Here is a 17,486-nt window from a genome sequence, read left to right on the forward strand (position 1 = left end):
GTTTGTCATGATGCTTCCATGTGTATGCTCTCCTAGAATAATTCCAAAAAGGTATCAATTGGAAGAAGCTTGAGCAATGATCTGGAAAAGATATGTTGCATAGGTTCAAGTAGTCTCTTCACTGCCTTGCTGACACTGTTATCTCCACTGGTTAAAACCATGGCTCCTACCCTAATCAGAGTTTGCAAACTAGCTTCAACCATAGTTTCAATGATATGGAAACTTTGATAAGCGGTAGGTAGTGCCACTTGTTAAATGAATGACAGCTCTGAATGTCTGGGTTTTAACTCGTCATTAAAAAGCAACAACCAGTGGAACCTGCAGCAAAAGCTAGCAATGTATCCTCCTGCACAAAATGAGTTCTCCTGTCTCATAATGCCACGCACACTTAACAGGATCGCATCAGACTTTATTTTAGATTGGACAAGTGTTCATTGCAGACCAATATTTAAAAAAACATAACATAACCACCACAGGGTTCCATCTTCGACTGAGATTTCTGCAAAGCTGCACATTGCCCAGCCTGAAAATGACACTGCTGTTCCATCGTTGAACATTTATTCATCTTCAGATTGCCAATATGAAGTAAGTAAAAGCCTATATGAAGTAAGTATTAAAAAGAGAGTTACATTTCTCCTGCTTTGCTTCAAAACAAGGGGGCCCATTTTCTGTATTGTAGTAAAAGACAGGCAGTGGAAGTCTTTTTATGCACAACTGAAGTGAAACTCCCTTGGTTGTATTTCAGCCAACTGATGTTTGTTATACGTCAGAGTAGGAGAGGGCCTTCTTGGTAATGGCACCCCAGTTTTGGAATTCTTTATTTTCCCTGGTCTTTGCTCAGTAATTAGTGCCTAGGCCTGTTGTTCAGTGTTTCCTTACGATTGCAAATGGACTGCCTTGTTTTACCAGATATGGTTGCATCATTTTACATGGATCTGAATTTTAAATTGTAACCCGCTCTGGGATTGCTTTGCAGTGAAGTGCGGGTAATAAAATATTTTAAATAAGATCAATTGAGCTTTCACCTTTTGTGAAGTGAGCATTTTAAGAGCGCTATATTCATTTATTTTCCACCTAAATGCACATTTGCTATTGTTAGTAATTCTGAGGTTAAAAAAATAACAAAAAATAAAATATAGTTGCCTGTCATTTAAAAATAAAATAAAATGACACTTAACTATGTGACGCTTAACAAAGGCCTGGGTAAATATTCTAGTGCTGGGAAAAAATCTTACCATGGTACTGAAAAGGCATAATGATTGTACTAAGTGGACTTCGCTGGGAGGGACAGTTCTACACGCACAATGCTGGTAATCCCCCACCAGACCTCAGATACTTGGGCACAAACATGTGGTAATTGGGCAAGCCTTCAGGTTCCTGAGTCCTAAACTGCTTAGGTCTTACCCATTAACACCAGAAGTTTGAATTATGCTTGGAAATGGATTGGCAGTTGGTGTATGTTTAAGAACTAACGAAATATGATCTTGATGCTCAGTCCACATAGGAGCTTAGCATCTGTATTTTAAGTTTCCAAACAGTCTTCCAAGGCTGAACAATACATTGCAGCAGCCTGATCTGGAGCCCATAAGAGCATGGTTCCCTGTGGCCCAGCAGTCAGTGTCTAGGAGGGATTGCAGCTGGTTCACCAGCTGAAAATAATGCAAGGCACTTTGTACAAACCAGGGCTTTTTGGGCCTCCAGGGACGCTGCTGGATTGTTAAACTGCACACCTTATTTTATCATAGTAACTGAGAGTATTCTCATTATTTTGTTCTTATGCTGTATTATTGTTTTGTGTAAAAAAAAAGCTACTTTTTAAAATGTGTGTTGCAACTAGGTAACCGTCAAGACCTCTTTTCTGCAAGTCCTTGGTCAGGTAAGAAAGCTTTGTTTCACTTAACCTTAAGCTGATAATGCGTAAAGATAACAAAACAAAAATAACGTACCTGGATCTGATAAAATGTATTCTGTGAGTGTAGCATGCATCTATAACAATGGGGTGTAGTTCATAAAAGATAGTCCCAACTGCTCTAATGGATGCCTCCCCGAAATAGAGGTGTGGTGTCTACATTGCCAAATAATTCCCATCCATAGAGCCTGGTCGGTCAGGTTGGATGGGTGGAAGCAGAAAATGCTTTGTTCATAAGAGGTCCAGCTATTGCATGTGTTTACAGGTTTCCTGCTGCCAGGCAATACCATCCACGCATCACGTCAAGAACAAACAGCACTGTCTACATCTGTGGGAATTTCTTGGGAAGCAAGAAATAACTTGAATGTAGACCAAACAAATGACTTGCTCAAGGCCATATGCTCAATTCAGTTCCCAGAACATCAGACCGCACCTCTCAGCCAGCACTTGCTGCTACTGCACTGTGCCTTTTTAAAAAGAAGACAAAGCAGTTGTGAAAAATCGGAAGCAGACTGAAAAGCCTTAAATAGCTGTCTCTAAAGCAGGGCAGGTGGGACATGGGTGGTGCTGTGGGTTAAACCACAGAGCCTAGGACTTGCCGATCAGAAGGTCGGCGGTTCGAATCCCCGCGACGGGGTGAGCTCCCGTTGCTCGGTCCCAGCTCCTGCCCACCTAGCAGTTCGAAAGCGCGCCAAAGTGCAAGTAGATAAACAGGTACTGTTCCGGCGGGAAGGTAAACAGTATTTCCGTGCACTGCTCTGGTTCGCCAGAAGCGGCTTAGTCATGCTGGCCACATGACCCGGAAGCTGTACGCCGGCTCCCTTGGACAATAAAGCGAGATGAGCACCGCAACCCCAGAGTCGGTCACGACTGGACCTAATGGTCAGGGGTCCCTTTACCTTTTTTAAAGCAGGGCAAGTCAGCAACAGAATAGCAAATGAAACTTATTTGTGCAAATTCAGTTTTGCTTAAATCCTATTAACTTAAACCAGGTCAACACAGCTTGCATGCTTCAGACCAGCCATCATTTATTGCGTTGGTAATTTATTTTTTTGCCGCCTGCCTTAGATGTGTAAACAGCCAGCAAGTCAGAACACATGTTGGTGGATTGCAAGATAATTCAGGCCTGATTTGCCCAGGTGGCTAAAGCTACAATTCTGATTATAAAGTGTCCATCTTTAATCACAGTCTGAAACTTGATTGTGCTAAATTTGAAGCCATGTTCTGGGTTGATATGTACATTTATGGGAGCATTGTTGCTTTCACATCCCTACCCCTTCATGCTAATGCTGATGTACTTGATTGCAACTTGAGATTTGAGTAACAGATTGATATGTCTGCGTGCTTTTTCTTGGCACTAGAATGTGTGGTACTCATACCTGTGGAAAAGAAACTGAGCCCATTTTTATCTTGAAAAAAGATATCCTGAGAGCTAGCGTAGCATATCGGTTAAGAATATAAATTGGGAGTTTTTAATGAAATCTCAGTCCACCCATGAATTTGCTGAGTGGTATTGAGCAAGCCATTTGTTGTCTCAGCCCTTCCACCTGTTATATAGGCATGTCTCACAGGTTTTTAATAATTACTCAGATAATGTATGTGAAGTATTTAGAAAAAAGCACTTATGTAAGTACTGAATTGTGGTGGACATTGGGTGATATTTGCATGCTCCATTTTTTCCATAAAACATTCTTGTTTTGTAGGTAATAAGATTCCATGGTGGCGCCCTACCCGTGTACATAATTTCTAATATTCTTCTTGCTTATGGAAGACAGTTAAGGTCCCTAATTTCAACAGGTAACATTTCGTGAAAAGATTTTTAAGCACAGGTTTGTTTATTATTATAAAACTAGAAAACAGAGTTTCATTGTACATTTCATTTGTAGTTCAGCAATCGTTTTGTTACCTTTTTAAAAAAAACCGCTGAGATTTGTTGAAGCTATTAACTGGCAAGAATAAACAATAGTTATTGTATAGCTTATCAACTTGAATGTATTTTAAAGCAAACTCTTTACAATGCTAAGTAGAGCTTTTAAAAGTCAGTACATTTTTAAAGCTTGAGTTATATTTGATTTCTCAAATCATTAGGGTAATAGCCACCAAGTTATTTGCCCTTTAGGGCAGGAGCTTCATTTTGGTCAGACCTGCAAGCTGGGGGGAAAACACATTTAAATATATTCATGGAACTGAGAATTCTGTGTCACAAATATTCAGTGTCTAAAACTGAATACAACTATTACTGTAAATAATTTCTGTCGGTCTGTTTCCCCATACCACCAGTGCATTAGTAATGACATCATATGACAAATAGAAGTTTTACTGCAGCGGAATTAGCATTTAACAATGGTTATAATATATCCTGAATTTTGGACATTTATGATTTTTCTGTTAATATTTTAATTTACTGGCCCCATCTGATTCTTGATATACGTTTTTCTTGTTCTAGGTCATTGCACAGATTTTGTACCTGCACTTACTAAAGCAGCCAGGCCCTATAAAGTAGAACCAATAGTGAATATTGTTAAGTTCTTGTTGGGGTAAGTTCCTTGCTTGTATATTTTTCCACTACACCATGGAATTCTTTATGCAGCAATAAAGGTCCTCATCAGTAACATACATACTAAAAAAATATAGCATTTGAAATTAGGATTAATTATAAATTTTTGATAAGCAAGTAAAGCAAACAACTATAATCTTGTGTTTTCTCCCCCCACAGGCTTAACTGGTTTAAAGGAATCTGGGATATATTATCCTTGCCAGAATTGGATGCTGTTACACCGAACAACCAGAATTTGTGGTTTCCTTTTGTATCTCTCATCCTCTTTATGTTTGGAACCGGCATAGCCTATTGGTGTGGCAAACTCTTCAGTTCATTTCTAAGGATCTCATCCTCATTGCATCTAGCTTTGGCCAGGTAAAAAAACCACCAACTGCTCTTATTTTATGTGGGTGAAATGATAAAAGATGAAAATATAATGCCTACTTATTAAACAGTGATTATACTAAACCTGGGGATTTTTCTTAACTAGCTGAGAGAATGGGTTAACTTTCATGAGGACTGTAGAACATTGTACAATATTTTACTAGCTTTTAGTGGCATCTTTGTGAGATGGTGGCTGTAAGGGAAATTTGGTTAACTTGCATTTAAAGAGAGGTTTTTCTGCGTAAGGTAGAACCTTATCAAGTGCTACCAAAGGATACTAAATGGTCAGAGGTGATAGGGTTAATAGTTGGGTACTTGTTTAGTCCAGGACATTATTCACAAACTGACCATTGCCAGTTTGTAATTTTCCTTTCCAATTGAAATGCCATTCTTTTTCAATCAAATTCTGAACGTGGCATAAATGCTTTTTTCATTTCATGAAGGAATAAACCATTTATTACATTTCTGTTCTAGTTCTGCGGTGGTTTTCTTCCATTTTTGTTCCTTGGCCTAATCATATCAGATTGCGTTTATTATCCTTTTATTTTTTTAAAGGTTAGATAGGATAGATATCATTTGTGGGCTTAAGGATGTCTTTGATTTTGCTTTCAATTTTAGTTGGAAATTGGAGCAAATTTCTGCACTTATACTTATTGTACCAGGCAGAATGAAACATACAGCTGCCAAAATTCATGGCCCTTGGCTTGATTAAACTTGATTTTTCCTTTTTCTTTCTGTCAAATTACTCTTTTTAAATTCTTGGATTGTACGGTTGATCTTTCTATTTAGGACTCCTCTTTTTCAAAGTAACTTTGCTCATCTTATCCGGGCAAAGTAAAAAGTAATCATGCTTTAATTTAGACTTTGACCCAGAAAGCCACAGAATGCTTGATTCCTATCTCAGCGTTTGTCCAAGAAACATTTTTTTTCTAGAAACTGCCCCCCCCCCCCGCAAGAAGCTAAACCATTCCAGTGTATTTGTGCTGTTATAATTCTGTAGTGCTAACATCTGCTTTGGGAAATACTGGATTCACTAAACTTCAATATACAAAAGAGATATTTGGTAATACTGTAACTCCTTTTCCTGAAAGGTGAAATGTTTATTTGCATGTTTAGGGGTAATATTATTTTCATAAAACTAGGATGTGGCATCTATAAGTAGTATTCATAAATACCAAAACTGTTAGTTTAAAAAAGAAATGGAAGGGAAAGAATACGAAAAACAGCAAATTCGGGACTCTGTGAAATGAATTGACCCTCATAGTTATGGACTTTGGTTATGGACCCTCATAGTTATGGACGCAGCTGCATTATAGATGTTGTGCCAGAGTGAAATTGTAACTTTTCCCTACGGACACGAGGACACCCTCTGAAGGGCAATGTGTACCTCCTTTAGCTTGAGCCAGGAAAATGTCTATTGCATAGGTTCTAAACTATGGTTAGCACAAATCGTAGTTTGGCAAGGTGTCTGAGCTGACCCATTATACTTTATACATGATTAATGTTTGGCTGCTCAGGGTGTGAGCGGGCGGGTGTGGGGGATTCCCTGGTCCTTAATGGGGTTACTGTGTCCCTGAAGGACCAGGTGTGCAGCCTGGGAATTATTTTGGACTCACAGCTGTCCATGGAGGCACAGGTTAATTCTGTGTCCAGGGCAGCTGTCTACCAGCTCCACCTGGTATGCAGGCTGAGACCCTACCTGCCCGCAGACTGTCTCGCCAGAGTGGTGCATGCTCTAGTTATCTCCCACTTGGACTACTGCAACGCGCTCTACGTGGGGCTACCTTTGAAGGTGACCCGGAAACTGCAATTAATCCAGAATGCGGCAGCTAGACTGGTGACTGGGAGTGGCCGCCGGGACCACATAACACCGGTTCTGAGAGATCTGCATTGGCTCCCAGTACGTTTCCGAGCACAATTCAAAGTGTTGGTGCTAACCTTTAAAGCCCTAAACGGCCTCGGTCCTGTATACCTGAAGGAGCGTCTCCACCCCCATCGTTCAGCCCGGACACTGAGATCCAGCGCTGAGGGCCTACTGGCAGTTCCCTCATTGCGAGAAGTAAGGTTACAGGGAACCAGACAGAGGGCCTTCTTGGTAGTGGCGCCCGCCCTGTGGAACGCCCTCCCTTCAGATTTGAAGGAAATAAGCAGCTATCTTTTCTTTAAAAGACATCTGAAGGCAGCCCTGTTCAGGGAAGTTTTTAATATTTAACGCTGTACTGTTTTTAACACTTGATTGGGAGCCGCCCAGAGTGGCTGGGGAAACTCAGCCAGATGGGCGGGGTATAAATAAATTATTATTATTATTATTATTATTATTATTATTATTATTATTAATAGTTGTTGTTATTAATAATAATAATTTTGTGTGAATTAAATTATGATTGCTTGCATTTGCCAGACCCTCTCGACTTCCACCAGAGCCCAGTTTGATTACGCGAAGAAGGTTGTGCGTAGCTGTTTGCATGTTTTTCCTTAGCTGGACTACATGTGGAGCGTTGGTTATATTAATGACATATGCTCATTACACCTTCAAGGTATTTAACCAGCCTGTGGTAAATACAGTGTGTGAATAAAATGCTTTTAAAGTTTTTAAATCATGGGTTGGTTTGGGCAGTCTTCTCATTGGTTTGGTGCCGAGTGTGATGTGGCGTGGAAAATGAGAGGAAAAGATGGCGCTTGCCTGCCTCCAAGTCATCCAGCTATCCCTGTTTTTGGTGCACATAAAATCCAACACATTTTGCTCAGATTTCTTGGTTGAATACCGTATTTTTCACTCTATAAGGCGCACCGGACCATAGGGCGCACATAGTTTTTAGAGGGGGAAATCAAGAAAAAAAATATTATTTCCACACCGATGCCTCTCGCTCTCCAGGCTTCAGCGAAAGCAATGCGAAGTCAAGGAGCGCGGAGGAAGCGCTCCCTTTGCGCTTCGGAAGCTTCGCGTTGCTATCGCTGAAGCCAAGGAGCCTGCATTCGCTCCATAGGACGCACACACATTTCCGCTTAATTTTTTGGAGGGGAAAAAGTGCATCCTATAGAGCAAAAAATACGGTACTTTTTTTTACTGTTACCGCCCCCCTGGCCTTCTGTGCCAACTTAAAACCTACTTCATAGGGTTGGGGAACCCTTCAGAACAACATGGGAGGTGGTGCTGGGGGTGGGAGTGCAAGCCTAGGTTTCAGACCCCCTCTTTCTCAAGTTGTTCTTCCCTCGTAGTTTGAAAGAACAAGAAAGGAATTATGTTTTAGTTGGATTAATTGGCAAAGTTGACAGCTAAAATAAGAGAACCCTAGTGACAAAGGTTTTGTGGAAGAGTGGAATCCCTTTTCAGATTATTTAAAGAAATATTATTATATGATGGGCACGCGAGCAGGATTGGGACTATGAGCAACAGAAGAGAATAAAGATAACAGTAGTTTTGTTAAGGGTTAAGAGATAGAAGGAAGGGTGTGACAGAGTGAGAGAAACAAACACCATGGAGAAGGGGGTGGGAAGTAAAAAGTTTTTAAAAGTTTTTATTATGTACTGAAATGTCTGTGTGAAATTTTTGAAAACTTAATTTAAAAACTTTAAAAAGTGAATTATGTTTTAGTCTCGGTGATGAAGATAAGTTGCACTTACAAGTTGATACAGTGCAATTCAAAAAGACTTTTTTTTTTTTACAGGTTATTAAACTGCATTCAAATGTCAGAACAGAACTAAGTGTCCTTGATACGGTAGGTTTGTTCAGTTACCAATTTAAAACATTGGAAGTTAATTTAAACCAACAGTAAAAGAAACGTAAAAACATCTCAAAATTTACATGTATGGATAGGCTTGCCTGAACAAAAATAGTTTTGGCATTTAATGTTTTCAAATGTTTGTGTTCCCCCATAAGTCTCTCCTCTTCTACCTTTTGTTCCCTTTGTGATAACAGCAACAACAACATTATTTATACCCTGCCCTCCCCAGCCAAGACCTGGCTGAGGGCGGCTAACAACCAATAATAAAAACAAGTTGCTTAAAATACAACTTAAAAAACGAGATTAAAATACAGCATTAAAACATTAAGATGCAGCCTCTTCACAGGAGCAGAAAGGAAAAAAGAAAGAGGGGGAGGGAATCAAATTGACTCCAAGCCAAAGGCCAGGCGGAACAACTCTGTCTTACAGGCCCTGCGGAAAGAAATCAGATCCTGCAGGGCCCTGGTTTCATGAGACAGAGCGTTCTACCAGGCCGGAGCCAGTGTTGAAAAGGCCCTGGCTCTGCTTGAAGCTAATCTAACTTCCTTAGGGCCCGGGACCACTAGGGTGTTGCTATTTATGGACCTTAAGGTCCTCCTTGGGGTATACCAGGAGAGGCGGTCCCGTAGGTACGAGGGTCCTAGGCTGTGAAAGGCTTTAAAGGTCAAAAGCAGCACCTTAAATCTGACTCTGTACTCCACCGGGAGCCAGTGCAGCTGGAAAAGCACTGGGTGAAAAAGCTCCCATGGCAGAGACTCCTTGAGGAGCCTCGCTGCAGCATTCTGCACCCGTTGGAGTTTCTGGGACAGCTTCAAGGGCAGGCCCGCGTGCTTTGCCTTTTGTCTGGTACATCACTAGGGAGTGGGCATGCAGGAAATATTGGTGTGTTCCCCCAAGGACCTGCAATGATGGCTGCACTGGCATCATGGCAGCATTGGGAAAGGAAAGGGCGATAGTGTATCTTGGCTACATTGCTACTCAAGCCAGCGTAGTGTAGTGTAGGGTCTCCCAAACTTGGGTCTCCAAGCTGTTGTTGGACTACTATTCACATCATCCCTAAGCTAGCAGGACCAGTGGTCAGGGATGATGGGGATTGTAGTCCAAAAACAGCTGGAGAGACCCAAGTTTGAGGAACGCTGGTGTAGTGGTTAGAGTTCTGGATTAGGACCTGGGAAACCAGTGTTGAAATCCTGAGTCAGCCATGAAGCCCACTGGGTGAGCTTTGGCCGGCCAGTCTCTCTCAGTCTCACAGAGTTGTTGGTGAGGGTAAAACGGAGACAGGGAGGGTGCGTATCCCACCTTGAGCTCCTTGGAGAAAGAGGTGGGATATAAATTAAATAAATAGCACTAGAGTGGTACCTCGGGTTACATACGCTTCAGGTTACAGACTCCGCTAACCCAGAAATAGTACCTTGGGTTAAGAACTTTGCTTCAGGATGAGAACAGAAATCGGGCTCTGGCGGCGCGGCAGCAGCAGGAGGCCCCATTAGCTAAAGTGGTGCTTCAGGTAAAGAACAGTTTCAGGTTAAGAACAGACCTCCGGAACAAATTAAGTACTTAACCCGAGGTACCACTGTATTATGCTGAGCACCCTTAATATAGAAATGTCTTATCGATTTAGATTCAAAATCCAAATAACTGTACCTTTTTTTTTTTTACCTTCCCCATGAAGCACTTTTAAGTTCACCATTAAACTTTTTATCAACTTATTAATGAGCCAGTGTGGTGTAGTGGCTAAGAGTGATAGACTCGTAATCTGGGGAACCGGGTTCGCGTCTCCGCTCCTCCGCATGCAGCTGCTGGGTGACCTTGGGCCAGTCACACTTCTCTGAAGTCTCTCAGCCCCACTCACCTCACAGAGTGTTTGTTGTGGGGGAGGAAGGGAAAGGAGAATGTTAGCTGCTTTGAGACTCCTTCGGGTAGTGATAAAGCGGGATATCAAATCCAAACTCTTCTTCTAATGCCTACGCTAATATTTTATAGTGCCCAAAGAACTCGGAACAAAGCTCCGCTTGTTCCAAAAGAGAAACGGAAGAGAGCTGTGCATCATCAGCAGATGGCCTTTCAGAAGCAGCAGCAGCAGCAACATCATCACCTACGGGCAGCACAGCTGTTGACAGCGTTGTAGACAGTCTTAAGATGCACGTCACCGTCCTCAACTTGCTCACATTAATTGTGCTGCTCAGTTGCCCATCTTTAATTTACTGGCTGAAAAATCTCAGGTAACCGCCAGAAGAACTTGCAGGTTTTATACAAGAATCCACAACAAACCTAGCTACTCCATCCAAAGGCGTTGCTTTTAAAATTGGGAAAGCTCATAGCAGCATCAGTATATGCAGTTTGTTGTACTTTTACTGTGTTGCATATTGTTTCTTGTTCCTTCCCATGCCGTAAAATCTATTTCTGCTTGTGTAATCATTTAGAATCATAGAATTGGAAGGAACTCCGAGGGCATCTAGGCCATGGGTAGGCAAACTCAGGCCCGGGGGCCGGATCCAGCCCAATTACCTTCTAAATCCAGCCCGCGGACGGTCTCGGAATCAGCGTGTTTTTACAAGAGTAGAATGTGTCATTTTATTTAAAATGCATCTCTGGGTTATTTGTGGGGCATAGGAATTTGTTCGTTTATTTTATTTTTTTCAAAATATAGTCCGCCGTGCCCCCCCCCCGGTCTGAGGGACAGTGGACCAGCCCCCTGCTGAAAAAGTTTGCTGACCCCTGATCTAGGCCAACTAAATCATACATGACAGATGGCCCTCCATCCTCTGCTTATGTATTATCTACCACTTGTATCTACAATATTCTGTTGCTGCTACTTTGTGTTTCCCTTGCAAAATTTGATTTTCCATTTATTACCATCCTCTTTGTTTTTTCTCCCCCAAATAGGTACCATATCAAGCTTGATCCTGATCCATGTAGATCTACTGCTTTTATGCTCATAGCCATTTTGGGTATACTCATGAATGCAAGCACTACAAAAGTTAAAACAAGGTACCTTAGTTCATTATCTTCATTTCCCCCACAGTTTTGTTGTTTGAAGGTGCAGTTTGGGGTGTTTATTTGTGTTTTAAAATCAAACAATCACAATTATTTTAGTCACATACAGGTACAAGCCTTTAAGAGCATCTTCTGCCTGTTCCCACCCTACCAACTATGTATTACCAGGATCATTTAGCAGTGCTTCCCAGACTTGGGTCTCCAGCTGTTTTTGGATTACAGTTCCCATCATTCCTGACCACTGAGTCCTGCTAGCTAGGGATGATGGGAGTTTTGTGTTTTTAAGCTGTTTCCTTACTCTTTACTGTTCGGTGGGTGCGATTCAGAGAGGCTTCTCAAAGTGGGAGTGTCAGGGAAGATGTCTTCTGCCAATTTCTCCCCTGCGAGCCCCACATGTTATTATGGGGCATGCACCCCTGACTCTGTAAACCAAAAACAAGCCATGGTTGCAGCTCACCACTTGTTTGGAGTGAGACAAACCGCAAGCTTATGTTTGTGGTTCGAGGACCTGATCCCTGCGTAGTGGAATGAAAACACAAGGACACATGATATAAGGTTAATGGGCAAGAAAAGGCCACAACTTTATCGATTACAGCAAGTGAAAAGGTATTAGCTTAGGCATTGGATTATGTCAGCTGACTCCACCCCCTCAGAGAGGGGTGAGTCTAAAACAGAGGGGTTTATTCACCAGTAGGTGGAGCCTGTTGATGCTAATCCAACTATAAGCTCTCCCCTGATGTCACCGAGGGTCGTGCCATGGCCTCCTGCCACGCAGGCATCGGACAGAATACACGACTGCCAGATTCCTTTAACGGAATACCCAAAATTGAAGGCGCAGGCGATGGCCACACCTAGCCCTTCGACACACCACAACACATTATTCCAATGCCTAACCTACCCACCAATACCACGAAAGTTGTGACGACTGCTACGAGGTAGGCGAAAAAACCAAAAAGCCTAATGCCAAATGGAAAAATTCCTACCAGGCCCCCCGGACAACCAGGGCGACCAACCTAAGGTCCATAGCAAGGCCAAAAGAAAACTGAGACCCTGAGCTCTAAGGGAGTGGAGGGTGGGTGACTTGCGACGGGACGCCGAAAAGTGAAGCCGGAAGGCTGGTGCCGCAGCAATTTAGGCTGCTAAACACGCCCCCTCGCAGGCACCTGGTTGGGTGCCTGCCTGTGGGCGTGTGCGCCAGCCAGGTGAGTGGGAGGCAGGGGGCTAACGCCCCCTGCTTGAGGCGGAGTCCGGCTCCCGACCACAACCACTCCCCTCTCTTGCAGGAGGAGAGTCTTTGTGCATAATGCTAAGCTGAACTGTGGCTTAGCTCTGGGTAGTGTGGCAACAGCAGGACCCAGGGAAGAGCAAAGAAGCCGTGATTTTTTCTTCCAGCACCAAAAGGCTTGCACATTCACGATAAACCATAGTTTGGGTTACTGTTATGTGCCAAGCCCTGAGTGGCTCCCCTACACCCCCATTTTCAGGGGTGATGATGGTTCATGTCAACGCTTGCCATGTTAAGCCTCCATTTAAATGAGACTGCAATATTGAAATGTCAGGCTAGGATATGCCAGAAGGTTGGGTGGTTCAGTCCGAGTCTTTCTTTTCTTTTTCAATTTTTTATGTGTTTATTAAAAGTACATTCAGTGCATGGGAGTAGCCAAGAGGGGGGAAGGGGGGCAGCTGCCCCCCCATCAATAAAAATACAGTGGTACCTCAGGTTAAGTACTTAATTCGTTCTGGAGGTCTGTACTTAACCTGAAACTGTTCTTAACCTGAAGCACCACTTTAGCTAATGGGGCCTCCTGCTGCTGCCGCACCGCTGGAGCACAATTTCTGTTCTCATCCTGAAGCAAAGTTCTTAACCTGAAGCACTATTTTTGGGTTAGCGGAGTCTGTAACCTGAAGCATATGTAACCTGAAGTGTATGTAACCTGAGGTACCACTGTACATAGCAAGCTGGGGTTCTGCCCCCTTCTAACAAAAGGCCTGGCCCCCCCCCCCGCCCAAACAAAAATCTTGGCTACGCCTGTGATTCAGTGTCTCTCTTTTCAAGTCTTCAAGTAGTTCATGCAGGTCAGTTACATTCAGTTTGAGACGTTTTGTTATGGGGTTGCTGGGAGAAGAAGTGGGGAGACAGAGGGCTGAGGAAATAGGAGGGAAATAAACTTTCTTTTCCCCCCCATAATATCTGAGCGGACCTTTTGTGTCAGCCCCATGTGGGCAGGTATCTTAATTTTGCTGGTGGAACGAAAGATCAGACGGCCCAGGAGATGGTTGGTTGCAGTTGATGGGTTGCAGTGTGCTTTGTTTATGCAATATGCAGAAGTACTAGATACTCCCTGGTATTTTCCTGGGGATACCTGCACTCTTTATTACGCCACACAGCTTGCAGCCTTAATAACGGCAGAATTGTTTTACCTTTTTCCCCCTTTCTCCACAGTAAACTGCTGAAGATGGCTGCACATCTCCCACTTCCTTTGTCTGTTGCCGCCGTGGTGTTTGCACCAATGCACTTAGACAGAATGCCATACTTTGTAATCATTCCTCTTTTTCTTCACGCGTTATGCTGCATTGTGTAAAGACTTTCGTTTACCAAAGCACCAAGCACACCAGGGAGGGAGCTGGACCAAGGATAATCTGGGACAACATGAAAATATCATAAACATTATCTTCTGTCCGTGGCAGAAGTGAAAACAACGCTGGGCACATGTTGTGAAGGTTGATCCAGTTAGAAAGCATAGGGTTTTGTACCTTACTGTTAAAAAAAAGAATCCTTGTAGAAACAGTTCAGTTCTGAATCTGCCTCTGACAATGATGCTTTATTTTCGTGGTGTTGGAGCAGGGTTTGGGGGTTTTTTAAAAACACAAATGTGCACTTGTGTGTCCGATATGCTCTTCGGGATGAAGCACCTTTTTACTGTTGGCAAAATCCATAACCGATAGGACAATCCGAAAGTTCTTATTCCGTTAAAGGCAGCTGAAGTTATGTTTTGTCTGTCTTTGGGTCTGTACTAAGCTACAATGCCGATGCTGCTCAACTTGGTGACAAATCAAAAACTATTTCACAGCTTCCATGTTTGTGAGGTTATTGAAAGTGGTGGTGGCCCAGTACATCGATTTATATTCAACGTAACATAATTTACTAAGTACCATCTTTTTTGCTCTATAAGACTCACTTTTTCCCTCCTAAAAAGTAAGGGGAAATGTGTGTGCGTCTTATGGAGTGAATGCAGGCTGCGCAGCTATCCCAGAAGCCAGAACAGCAAGAGGGGTCTCTGCTTTCGCTGCGCAGCGATCCCTCTTGCTGTTCTGGCTTCTGGGATTCAGAATATTTTTTTTCTTGTTTTCCTCCTCCAAAAACTAGGTGCGTCTTGTGGTCTGGTGCGTCTTATAGAGCGAAAAATACGGTATATCAGCAGATGTGTATGCTCTTTGTACTGTTACACTACAGTGTGAAGCTCAGGGCAGATTCTCGGGTGACTTTCTGTACATAGAGATTCATGCTAGTGTACATGGAAACATGTAGACAATTACACGGATACCTTCTTTAGCAATACTTTGTGTTGGGAATAACACACCCATATGAGCTTCCCAATATGTGCATATGCTCAAGACCAAAATATATATCTTTGCAGCTATTTAAATGTGAGTGTTTTAGTAAGGCACTTCTGGCTTCAGTTATCATCATCACAATCATACGGCTTCCAGCCGAATAAAAACACAGCAAAACATCACACATTAAAATTTCCCGATACAGGACTGCCTTCACAGGTCTTCAGAAAGTTGTTTATATAATTTGACATTGATGGGAGCCACTGCTGAGAAGGCCCTGTGCCTGCTTCCCTGTAACTTCATTTCTCACAGTGAGGGAACCTCCAGAAGGCCCTCGGAGCTGGACCTTAGTTGTCCAGGCTGAACGATGGGGAGTTGGAGACACTCCTTCAGGGCCAAGGCCGTTTAGGGCTTTAAAGGTCAGCATCAACACCTTGAATTGTGCTTGGAAGCCAATGTGGACGCTCAGATGACTAGGAGATGCTTCCCACATATATAGGCAGTTTCCTTGAAGGGCAATGAAATCCCGTACAATGTAAGCAATTTCTCTGCCTCAAGATCGTATCAGTCACCCACAATATTAGATTTAATTCTACTGTATTGAGCTTGTTTTCCCTCGTCCATAACAAAAGGCCCCCAGAAAGCCGTCGGCCTGAAATCTGGACAACCTCCAGTGGTTTCATAGACATTGCGTGGCGAGTTCCCGCCCCCCACCAGGATAAATAAAGACACGAGACACCATAATTTAAGGTTAATTGGGCGAATTAGGCCACAACTTTATTTAATTTCAGGAATGAGAGGCATTGGCTTAGGCATTGGTTCTAATGACTATCCGGCTCCAGCCCATTTGCTGGAGACACGGGGAAGGGTTAACCTTATATCGGGGGAGTCTCCTGCCAAGGCACGTCGACTAGGAGCTCCCCCGGGTCACCGCTCTGGGGCGTGCCTTTGGCCCTCACCTCCATAGGCTTCAGACAGGGCCACGCCCCCCGGAGTCCTTTAACGGACCACCCTTCGGTCGCTGGGGGGAGGTGATGGCGTTCCTCCCCCCCCACACATCCTCTTAACCCCTTCTTACCAATGCCTACCGCCAATGCCGAGAAGTTGTGACGAGTTGCTACGAGGTAGGCGAAAAACCAAAAGGCCAGAAATCACCAATTGGGAAAAATTCCTACCATGCCCCTTGCGGCGACAGACCGAAGTCCATAGCAAAGTCAAAGACCTACCTAAACCTAGTTAAAGGGAGGGAGGGTGGGAAAACGTGGGGGTGAGCCGGCGAAAAGAGGGTGAGCCCCCTCCGTGCCGGCCCTAAATAGGGCAGGCCATGCCCCCCCCAGCCAGCCAGCTGATTGGCTGGCTGGGGGGGGCAGACCCGACCAGGATTCCCCTGCTCTCGCGGGGGCTGCGACCAGCCCCCGCTCATGTGGGGTGGGCGTGAAGCCCGCAACCCCACCTCCTGGGCAGGCCGGAAGTGGCTTTATGAAAACAAAAAGGACCTCTGAGGTACTCAGTGAGATAATGTGTTACTGATAAGTTACTCAACACCATGGCGGTAACAGGAATCACTTGAAGGCAGAACTATACATTGGCACTCCCATCTCTCTCTTTTTTTTTAAAAAATAAATTTTTATTGGTTTTCCAACATAAATTAAACACCTTACAATTCACAATACATAGACAAACAAACAAACATATAAACATGTATAATTTCATAACCTCTTTTTCATAAACCTTATTTCACCGACTTCCCCATGCCTCCCTTTTCTGCATCCCTATTTTAAAATTTTCTTCAGCAACCCCTCATTTCAGTTAACATTCACTTTCTTTAATCCTTCTTCTCTTACCCAATCATTTACCGCTGCAATTCTGTTTTACATTACCCATGACATTTTAGCACTCATTAATTTTATAACAGTTCTTAAGATAAACTTTATATTTCTTCCAATCTTCTTCCACCGTCTCTTTTCCTTGGTCACGGATTCTGCCAGTCATCTCAGCCAGTCCCATGTAGTCCATTGGCACTCCCATCTCAACAAGTAGTCGGTGGATATGAGAAGCAAGTATTTATCTCTATGTACAAAGAAGTTTTAAAAGAATCTGCCTTTGGGCATAACTATTGAGTGGCAAATAACTGATCACATATATAACCATTTATAAAGGAACAGCACGTTTTCTGGTACCTTCTGGTGAAATGTACAGGGCATTAATCCAACAGCAAACGTTGCCCCTCTTGCACTGCACCATCACCTTGGGGAAAAACTGCAGTCATTTTGCAAATGTAGCCACTTACCTGCAAGCATAGTTGGTCGGCCTACCTACTTGTATATCTCGTTATTTATTTCTGGTGCATCCATTGCCTTGAGACCTGAGTGCTGAT

The 17,486-nt window shown here is 43.3% G+C and overlaps 1 protein-coding gene across 1 annotated transcript in view; it reads left to right on the forward strand.

Annotated features, from left to right (window-relative positions):
• PGAP1 (post-GPI attachment to proteins inositol deacylase 1) overlaps positions 1 to 15,582 on the forward strand; it is a 56,070-nt gene extending 40,488 nt beyond the window's left edge. The window contains exons 18-27 of the mRNA XM_053361805.1: positions 477 to 585; positions 1,838 to 1,876; positions 3,613 to 3,706; positions 4,356 to 4,446; positions 4,626 to 4,823; positions 7,234 to 7,369; positions 8,501 to 8,551; positions 10,541 to 10,779; positions 11,444 to 11,548; positions 13,998 to 15,582. Of these exons, the coding sequence (XP_053217780.1) occupies positions 477 to 585; positions 1,838 to 1,876; positions 3,613 to 3,706; positions 4,356 to 4,446; positions 4,626 to 4,823; positions 7,234 to 7,369; positions 8,501 to 8,551; positions 10,541 to 10,779; positions 11,444 to 11,548; positions 13,998 to 14,136 (1,201 nt within the window). The 3' untranslated portion in view covers positions 14,137 to 15,582. The remainder of the gene's footprint in view (positions 1 to 476; positions 586 to 1,837; positions 1,877 to 3,612; positions 3,707 to 4,355; positions 4,447 to 4,625; positions 4,824 to 7,233; positions 7,370 to 8,500; positions 8,552 to 10,540; positions 10,780 to 11,443; positions 11,549 to 13,997) is intronic.
• The last annotated feature ends 1,904 nt before the right edge of the window (positions 15,583 to 17,486 follow it).

The sequence above is a fragment of the Podarcis raffonei genome, chromosome 1 (genome assembly GCF_027172205.1).
Source record: "Podarcis raffonei isolate rPodRaf1 chromosome 1, rPodRaf1.pri, whole genome shotgun sequence".
Lineage (NCBI taxonomy): Eukaryota > Metazoa > Chordata > Lepidosauria > Squamata > Lacertidae > Podarcis > Podarcis raffonei.